The sequence below is a fragment of the Triticum dicoccoides genome, chromosome 7B, assembly GCF_002162155.2.
Source record: "Triticum dicoccoides isolate Atlit2015 ecotype Zavitan chromosome 7B, WEW_v2.0, whole genome shotgun sequence".
Taxonomy (NCBI): domain Eukaryota; kingdom Viridiplantae; phylum Streptophyta; class Magnoliopsida; order Poales; family Poaceae; genus Triticum; species Triticum dicoccoides.
The window spans coordinates 447426674-447437176 of NC_041393.1; the positions used below are offsets into that span (position 1 = coordinate 447426674).

Genomic DNA, 10503 nt, shown 5'->3' on the forward strand with positions numbered 1-10503 from the left:
CGGGACTAAAGGGCAGCCTTTGGTCCCGGTTCAAGCCACCAACCGGGACCAATGGTGGTGGGCCAGGAGCGAGGCCTATTGGTCCTGGTTCGTCCCACTAACCGGGACCAAAGGGGCCAGACGAACCGGGACCAATGCCCCCACGAGGCCCGGCAGGCCCCCTGGCCTCACGAACCGGGACCAATGCCCCCATGGGTCCCGGTTCGTGACTGAACCGGGACTAATGGGCTTATCTGGCCCGAACAAAAGCCATGTTTTCTACTAGTGCAAGGTGCTAGCATGATACAATGACAATGCCTACAAGATCGACATCCCACGTGCCAAGTACAATGTAAGTGACATCTTCAACGTCAAGGACTTGTCCCCATACCATGATGATGAAGATCACGATCTGAGGACGGATCTCAAGGGGGGGAGGAGATGATGCGAAGCATCCTTCGATCATCCCCATAGACTCTACACCAACACACCAAGCACCACATGGACCTATGACAAGAGCTTGAGCACGTGTCATCGAAACCGAGGTGAACCCACTCCTATTCGAGATCGATATGGATATGAATGGAACTGGGATGCTACCTCACCAAAACATGCTATGTGTCATTAGGTACGAAGACGAACGCCACCAAGCAGCTAAGGAACACCCCAAAGGAGTAGGAGAAGCAACCAGAGGTCACGAGGAAGAAGGAGGAACCCAACAAGAGCAAGTCAGCACCTCCCAGGCGACCCCGTGCCCACGGGCCCCAAGACCCCGTGCGCACGGGCCTCCCAGGAGGCTTCTATAACCGAGATGCACACCCCCATGCGCACGACCTCCAGACCCCATGCACACGGGCCTCGGCCGTTGTAGCACCCCGTGCGCACGGGCCCATTAAGTTTCCAACTGAGGCCATTTTTCTGGGCCTCCACTTCGCCCCCTACTCCACCTACCTATATATTCTGTACCTAGGCCATTTGATTAGGGTTAGCAAAGTATATTTGAGATACTAAGAGAGCTTTGCTCATATGCCACCTCTTGGAGATCAAGACCTCCTAGGAGAAGATCCCAATGGATATCAAGACCTCCTTTTGGAGAAGACCACCATCAAGACCTCACCTCCTTAGGAGTGGGAAGAACTTTACCTTTGTGCTTGTTTCCTTGGATTGTTCTTGTATCTTGTGGATCTATGTGTGTGTTATTCTAGTGGATGTGTAATTGGGTTTTTGTTTGAGTGAATTCCTCTTTGTGTTGTTGGAGTTCATTCTTTCCCCCCTCCAAGTGTGAAAATATCTCCACTTAGGGTTCCACCCTACAACAATATGTCATCAGCAAGATAGTATCTCATGTTGTATTGACGCCCATTGATTTCGAAATTCACCGGTGGTGCCTCTCCAATAGAAATCCTTGCCAACTGATGAGACATTTGCAAAACATTCATGTCATTTTTAGACCCTAACAATCCAAAATAGGACAGCCAAATCCAAAGGTCATTTGATGCCACAACTTCTCGAATTATGGTTGCGTCTTTATCTTTCCATTTGAATTGTTCACTTAATGTTGTAGGACAATTCTTTTACTTCCAACAATGCATGCAATCAATTCTTTCAAGCATAACAGGAAAGCCCTTTGATGCACCCATATGAAGTCTTGCAGTATCCTCTTTATTAGGAGATAAGAGATATTCTTCTCTGAAAATGGTAGACTCCACAAAATCTTCCAAACTCGTAATGCAAGTGCTCTGTGCCATTCACCACTGTTGAAACCTTCTTCAAAGTATTGTAACCTTGTTTACTAGTTGTGTTACTTCTTTGCACAAAGTAGGAGCAATGATCTTTGAAGGCATGAGCAATGCGGAAGAACGAACCCATTGACATTCAGAACCTTCTCCTAAAAGTTTTAAAACCGTATACCGGTTTCTCTCCAAAATAGTCATCCTTAGCTTGTCTTGACCGGTTTGATTGTTCCGGCGGAGTACAAAATGCCAATCTCCCCACTTCGGTTTCTTGTTTGCCATCATGCATGTATACAAAGCAATCATCATTCAAGTTCTTCATCCTCGTCAACGATGAGTCCTTGAAAAGTACTCAATAAGAGTTCATCTTCAACGGAAGATGGCTTACGATGTGAGCACACACAATCTCAACGCGGATTCTTTGGGACATCATAAAAATGGGTGAAGAAATTTGTCGAATATCTTGGGGATGAAATTGAGCTGAGACGCATCAGAGCGCGGGGGTGGTTAATGGGCGGCTCGACCCGGCGACCAAGGAGCATCCTGGCGGAGGATGCCGACGCAGGGAGGCGGCTGGACGACGGGCGCCTCATCGGAGCAACGCCTGTCTTGTTCGAGGGGTGGCAACGGGGTCCATGAAAATATCTCTCGGCATCTTGTGCTCATGGGTCTCCTTACCCCCTGTGCCCACGGGTCAAGTGGAAAACTTACTAGGCACCCCGTGCACATGGGGCTCTTGACCCTCGTGCACACGGGGTCTAGGATTTTCTACTCGGCTAACGTTGTGCACACGGGGTCTAGGATTTTCTACTCGGCTAACGTTGTGCACATGAGGCCAGGGGGCAACAATCGCTTTGAGGGGTCGGGGTATAAAAGCTCATCCTTCCACCTCCAACCAAAAAAACCTAGTGCCTTGAGCTGCTCCACCATTCCAAACCCTCAATAGCTTAAATACTCTCAATCCCTCCGCTCAAACTCAACCATATTTTGAGGACTGAAAGAGGAAGGTCCAGTCTACATTTTTGCAGTATCAATTCATGATCCATACTCGATTTCATCACCAAACACTTGTTACTCTTGGAGTTTGTGGTTCAAGGGGTAGGAGTTAAGGCCCGGAAGCTTTCTTGTTTATGGTGTGCTCCGGGATGTAAGACCAACCCCGAGTGATTTGAGACTCATTTGGTGGGGGTAACTCAAAGGAAAAAAAAAAGATGATCCACTTGATGGTGTTCCGGAGGTTTGGCAGCACCTCTACACTCCCCCAAGAGTGTGAACTCCGAGATACATCCGCGTCCTTGACTCACTTGTGGTTTTCCGTTCCGTCCCTTTATTTGCTTTGTTTGCTTGTTGGCTTGCTAATTAATTTGTTGCTTTGCTTATCATATAGGTTGTTCTCGACGTAGATTGCATAGAGAACGTGCTTTATCCTCTTTGCCCCTAAAATTTAGAAATTAAACCCAAAAAAAAAATCAGTCTCATATTCACCCCCACCCCACCCCCTCTAGTTTAACTCTTGATCCTTTCCAACCACGAGATGAAACACTAACTTGCCCCAAAAAGTTGTTACAAACAATGATTAAAGCCCAAATCCGGGTTTGGAAAAACTGATAGATGATGATTGGAACGAGACTCCGCATGTTTGAACCGCTAACGCCATCCGTGAACCATGTGACGTTCGAGCAAATCAGATGATTGAAATAACCATGAAACGAGTAATAGAAACACGGCATACATGAACTATACGTGATGTCCAACTCCAAGCAAACAAACTTACCAAACGAAAATCAACTAACTTAAAAAGAAGTCATGACAAACGATGATCAAAACCAGACTCCACGTTTTTGAACCACAGAAGGCTTGGTTTCCACTTGGGTTAGTGGATAGGACACGCTGCTTTTAGCTACTCGGGGAAGGAAGAAAAGGGAGGGGAATTCATCTCATCATCTCTTGTTTCCTACTGTGTAGACACTTATAGATTCGGTTACATGTCAATGCTGGCACAAGAATATTTTAGGGCTGCACTGGAAGCAAGGCAGTACTACATAAATTGCTGTAAACAAACGCAAGTGATCCGGGTATGAGTTTCGCTTGCTTGAAGAGCAAAACAGCACAGGCATCTTTGTTTCTTTCTTTAATGGAGGATTTGAACGTACAAATAGCTGCAAAAGCAAGAAATGTCTCCTTCGACCCGGTGTTCTTCTGTCAAAACAAAAAGAGGGAGAGCGATGGTGCAAGTTAAGCACCTTGACCGCTCAAGGCTCAACTCCCTTCACATCGCAGCTTTGATTCCAGGACAGAGATGACATCAACGTCTCGTCCTTTCGAGCCAACTGATGCCATGAGATCCTCAGTAGACAGGGTCAGCCGCCGCCTTCTTTGCTCCCCCCTGACACGGATGTTGGCGCGAAAGGATCGTATATCGGATTTGGGCCACCTTGCCTGTTTGCAGCTGGAAATGGATTCTGCTGTGGTGGCAAGAAATGAAACGGCATTCTGTTTGATGGATTTGCTGGAGGAAATGGTCGAAACCCGTTAGGTGATTCATGAGCAGGTGGATTCCCAGGGAAGGTCCCGTGGAAGTGTGGAGGTGGAGCATGCATCCGAGCCTGACCCATATGACTTCCATCTGGAGGCCTTTGGAAACCTTGAACTGGGGAAATGGGGCTATGGTTGGCAGGACGGAACTGCGGTGCTTGAGGTAAACCAAATGGAGAGTTAGCCTGAGCTCCCATTTGTCCCGCTGAAGCTGGATGGTCCGCCGAAGGTGGCACGTGAGGCCTAAAGGTAAAATCGCCTGTGGCTGGACGTGGAGGTCTGAAAGCAGCTATAGATGTCTGATTGTAGCCCGTGTTTGCTGAACTTGAGAAAGACAATCCGTGCATACCAGCAGGCGGGCGCGATGAAGGTGCCACTTGTGCATTGCCAGGTGTTGGTCCAGCTTGAGGGAAAGGTGAAAGTGTGCCTCTCATTTGAGGAGGTGTTGACATGGGAGGACGCATTTGCATCGATGGCGGGTAAGTTTGCTGCGGTGGCGCCCCAACAGGAGATGATAGTACTTGCACCGACATAGGACCATGAGATGAAACTGGAGGAAAAGACTGGGGGCCACCAGGAGGCCTGGAATGTAATGTTGCTGAAGGAGTGAAGTTTGCTCTTGGTGGATTCTGAGTTCCATAGCTGGTGGACATATTTGACTGAGAAGGCGCCGATGGAACTGGCGAGACAGAAATAGGAGGTCTCATTGGCATAAAACTTGGTGCACCTTGTGAAGGTCTCTGGGATTGTGCCATAGCAGGGGAGAAAGTTGGCCATCCTCCAGACGCATGGGGTGTTTGAAGGGGTCTAACAGGCAGTGGCGCTGCGGAAGATGTCAATGGTTGTGGGTTGTAAGCATTTCCAGGTGGTTGGCCAAAAGGTGGTCCAATGGAGGGGTTGACTTGGAACTGCTGTGAAGGTTGTTGATTGTTCGGCATTGATGGCTGAAATCCAGGAAAAAGTGGTGTGTTTCTTGGCATAAAATTCATGTGAGGAGGTTGTCCTGTATATGGTGGCATGCTGAAAGAACCAACAGGAGGTTGCAGCTGCAAAGAATTGTTGGGTAATGAGCTCGGTGTAGGCCCTGAGGAAGGAATTGATGGAGCACTGGTTTGAGAAATGGAAAGCCAATGAGCACTATGTGATTGGTACTGAAATAAGCCCGGCTGAGAAGTGGTGCTCTGCCCCTGTTGCATATCAGCTGGGTTTACACCACTAGAGGTAACTGCCGAAGAAACAATAGCTGTTTCTGGAGTATCTGTTGAATTTACCTGACAATGTTAAAATGATTTGGTGGTCAATTGACAGCATATTACAACTACAAATATAAGACCAAGCTTCTGAACTTACTGAGACAGGAGTAAGAAGCATCTCAATCAACGCAACTGCAGCATCAACTTTGTCATAAGAGTCAGCTGACACATGTATGTATATGTCCCCATAAGCAGCTTGCGCTTCATGTATATCTGGCTGGCGAACCTCAGCCTGAGCATGAATAACAAATTTAGGTGTTCAGTTGACGTAGTTGTGCTGAAATCGCTATCAGGATTACTTGCTAATAAAAGAGTAAATAATCAAGGAAAAGATGTGTTTAGCACTTGAGCATCATAGTTATCACAGTCCCTAAAAGTAAAGCTTAAACAGAAAGTGTGTCTAAAGGTCTGCCGTGGAAATGATCCTAATTAACATTTTCGATTAGGCGATAGAACAAAGATCAAGAGCAAAAGATTAACAAAGGTCCAGCATTTTTGTTTTGTTTCAACTCAATACAGTTTACTAAATCTATGCTCGAGGGATTGCATGTCCAACTGAATACTTTGCATTAAAGATGTATACGAAACAGCACCAAATACAAAGCTATACCAGAGCACAAACAACACATTTAAGAAGTTTGAAACAAGTCATAATAGTTTGTCCATCAATGTACAGTACGAGGGTATGACATACTGCTCTCACTTACATGGAGAACAAAAATGTTATTATAAGTTAAAGGAATCAAGAAAACAAGTTTACCTTTTCACCACTGCCTTTCTTAGTCCCGTAAACTCGTATTTTAGCTCCAGTTTCCTGGCATATGATAAATGATGTAACGATACATTCTAAGAAACAATAGTATTCTCATTAATGTTTCAACCAATTAAAATGTAGGTTTCCAAGAATGACTCATTAATACCTCCTGTAGTCGCTTCTGGGTATTTCTCTCAGGTCCTATAAGAATTCCAACGATGTTTTGTCCTGGATGTGCTTCTGTCTACAATAGCCAACAGCAAAAGGTAAATGCAACACATTTATATAGAGAGAAAGCAAACCAAATTTGTTATCTACCCAGATTTAGATTTTATTTAAAAAGGTATTCGTTAACCGTGATACATTATACTAGCAGATGGCACTAAAAAGCTGACATGAGAACCTTCAGATATGAATAGAAGATGGACACCACTACAAACAAGTGAAACAGCTACTAGTACAAGTGCAAACTGAAACTGATCAATAAGCATTAAACAGCAGTGCATTTACATACAGGCAGAGGGATTTTTGTCTCCTTAAGTAATGGCTTGTAGTCATCAGGAGCCTTGTATGCTGGATTTAGTTGGAGTATTTCTCCTACAATGAATACACAGTCAAGTTAATAACACACTTCTTTAAGACATAATACAACAAAGCATGACTAACAGTCTACTACAGAGGCATTCAGTCCCTGCATAATTAATATGCTTAAGCAATATTGAACATGGTATGCCCCCTTGAGGAAGCAACCTTCCATCAGAGACAGGATGCACTGACACAGCAGTAGTTCTTTATTCAGAAAAATATGAAGTGAAAGACAGAGTAAGAGAACAACTTCTCTTACCAATAATTTCCCGTTTTTCAAGTTCCAAGAGTTTAATCTTCCCCTGCCACGAAACAAAAATGAAAGAAGTTATCAAACGAGAGCATATAATTGTTTCGACATAACCATAAGCACCAACCAACATGCCTCCAAAAGCATATCAAATAGAGCATAATTTGATTGTACAACTCATTTCCTCTACAAAGCATGCACTTGGGGTTACCAGTTACGAAAATACATACTAAACTAGATCCAAACGTTGTGAACAATAGAAAGGGTGCGAAAGCACGGTGGTCACTCAACGAATACCTCATTCTCTTTTGGATTGTCAGCACCATCAGAACTTGAACCCTTCACCGTAATCAATGAGCCTTCGTTTCCTCCTATCACTAGAGCTCCAGATGTCAGCTCCTTTGTAATCTGCTCCACTCTAGTCTGCTCATGCACTATAATGAATTAATGACACCTGGCAATTGAAGCTTCCTACATGAAAGAATCACAAGAAAATGCTCTATTCTGTCTGGCCAGAGGAAGAGGAACTACCGTAATCATACTTGGGCCTTGCTTGGACAGAAATGTAGAATTACAAGCAACTCAGTAAGATGTATTACAACTTTACAAGACTTTCTAGTCATACAAAATGACACAAGGTGTCAAGCTGGTTCTATGGTTGCTAAAGTAACTAAATAAACGTATCCACATCGTTGAACATATCTAAATGCAAATCACATACTGGTTCGCAGGCTATGAAGAAAAACAGGTGTTTTAAGAATACATGATTGCAAGGGGTAGATCCTTATGACTGAATGCGATCTGGAACTATTGACAACACGTCTTAGCATGCCCAAGAAGAAGAATGCACAATGCAGGGTTCTACTGTTAATGATTGAATGTAGAAATGCAACTATGAGCATGACAGCTGCCTGAGTTTGCTAAAGATACACAAAAACATAGTTGCACAAACTCTTGCATGCTTAACAGTAAAGAAGTGTTCCAGTTGTCTGCATTGCAATATCAGAGGATTATACTGATGCAAAGTCCTGTTTCCCATAGTTAAAAATTCAATGTTATCCTTTCTGCATTGCTAATAGCATAGATATAATTTAGCAAATGTCATACAAACAAAAAGGTACTCTGAGAATGTGCTATACGTCCCACTAAGTACATACATGGACGGAGAGCACTAGATAATACTTGAGCTCAAAACGGTTACTGTACCTGGTAAGCAAGAGCTTTGGCTTTCCTGACGGCAGGATCGGAGGTAAGATCAGGCCCCCACTTTGTGTTTCTTTTGAGAGGTTTAGGGTTCTCTTCCTTGGGGACAGTTGGTGCTTCAACCTTGCGGATAATCATTGAGCCTGGTATCTTGTTTTTTGGTATGACGAATCCAGCTTTTGCCCCGAACATTGACAGCTTGGGAGGTAAAGATGGTGACATGACAGGCTTTGGTTGTCGGGCAGGAGAAGATTGTTCAAGTTTTGCGGCCATCTGGAATCGATCAATAAAGGAGAATTGAATCCTTGAGGCTAAACCTATTAAGATCGAAAGCGGGAAGCAGGGAAGTAGAGAGAGACGCAACAGCCGGAATGACTCACCGTTTCTCCCTGCGCCGAGCCGGGGCGCCGCCGTCGGTGTCCGAGCAGAACCTAGGTATGCGAGGCGAGGGAGCTCGGCGGAGGTCGGGGACGCGGCGGAGGCAAGGGAAGCGCCGCGGAGGGCGGGAGCGCTACGGTGGGCGGAACGGGGCGCAGGGTGGACGGAGAGGGACGCGACCTCGGCCGGCCGCCGGTGCGGCGCGTGAACTGAGCGCAGCTCGCCTGCTCGGGCACGGTCGGCAGGTTGGGTGAGTTCTGTTTTCTCCCCTGAAGTGCTTCAATATGATGAAATGCCACAGGGTTAGAGTACCTCCAAACAAATATGTATAATCTCCAACAGATGATGTATAAGAGCACCTCTAATTGATCTCTTAAAATTCAGAGAGGTCCGAGTACCATTTATAGGATTATATTTGCGCGTCTAAAAAATGATTGTTCTTGACCAACCGCCAATACTTAGCTGCGCAAAAAAAAAAATGAATGGCACTTGTGAGACTATTTTAGAATTTTTGTTACATATGCCATATCAGGATTTATCTATTATGGAGTTCCAGAATATTAGAGATGATTGTCATTATATCCTAGTATTTCTGGTGGAAAAGGCGCAAACTAGTGCATAAGAAGAGCATTCAAGATGCCAAACAAGTTTCAATGAGCATTCAAGATGTCAAACAAATTTCAATGGGGATACAAGCTCTTACGACTAATTATGTTGTTGCTTCATCTCCAAAGGCTACTATAATGGGGAGGGGGTAGCTAACTTTATTGCAGAAGGTTTCTGGAAGATAGATCATTGTATGAACGTTCTAACAACAAAAGTTTGGGCTCCTGGATTTGGCCTATCCCTAGCGCAACGGACGGGATGCAATCGTCTCGTTATAAATTCTAATAATCTAGAGGTCATTGAAACCATGAATAATGGCGGACGGTCGGTGGGAGGAGCGGCTGCAGTTTTTATGATTGCTAATTTCTTAGCTTGTGATTTTGCTATTTCTAGGTTCAAACATTGTAATAGAGAAGCAAATAAAGTTGCGAACGAGCACACTATATTAACTAGTTTTTCTTCTAGTGTTGATTGGTTTAAGGAGCCTATGAATTAAATTGTACCTTTTCTCATGAACGATGTATCTATTATTTCAGTTGATTAAAGTTCATATGTTTTAAAAAGACATAGGTTTGGTTCAAACTACTACATAAACTTGCTAAAACGAAATTTGATGGGAATTCAAAATATTTTATATAAAAATTCAGATAACTTAACCAAAATTTTGACTACAACTCACTAAAACTACTCGCTATCTGACTCGATCTCGAGTCACCGTCGTTGTCGCCGTCAGAGTCGTTAGAGAGATCAATGATCTCCATCCCCCCCACCGCCTACTCCCCGTACAAACTGGCGCTCTACCTCAGCGCGCGTCGGGTAGCGGTGGCGGAGCTCTGCCATGTAGTCCTCATCGGCTTGCTCCCCCGCGAGGCACTCGCGCTTCCAATGGCGGTGGGCCATGGGGGAAGTTGCAATAGGCAACGACGCCATAGAGATGCACCGACTTGATGTCGTATGTGTGCATCGCCTACGACGCGGAGTGGAAGGAGCCAAGCCAGTAGCGCTTGCCGATGTCGTGGTCGTATATCTCCGCCACCAACATCCCACACCGGCGCTGCCCCATGCCGGTGCAATTTGGCTCCGACAATGACGGAGGCGGCAGGTCGGGGATGTGGGATATGTCATCGTGGGAGGAGGGTGCGCCGGCACGACGACGTTCATGGCAGCATGGATCCACGGGTCGAGCGCTAAGGATGGACGACGGGGAGCGGTGGTTGGGTTAGCGCC

The 10503-nt window shown here is 45.3% G+C and overlaps 1 protein-coding gene across 1 annotated transcript; it reads right to left on the reverse strand.

Moving 5' to 3' along the window:
* Positions 1-3501: 3501 nt before the first annotated feature.
* On the reverse strand, positions 3502-8935 carry LOC119336557 (extensin-like). The gene is made up of 9 exons (XM_037608603.1): positions 8673-8935; positions 8296-8565; positions 7387-7512; positions 7099-7141; positions 6769-6851; positions 6421-6498; positions 6261-6314; positions 5598-5732; positions 3502-5518 (listed from the first exon to the last, which is right to left on the reverse strand). Exons 2-9 carry the CDS (start codon positions 8563-8565, stop codon positions 4073-4075), a joined length of 2235 nt encoding a protein of 744 aa, XP_037464500.1. The 5' UTR covers positions 8673-8935; the 3' UTR covers positions 3502-4072.
* Between the last annotated feature and the right edge of the window lie 1568 nt (positions 8936-10503).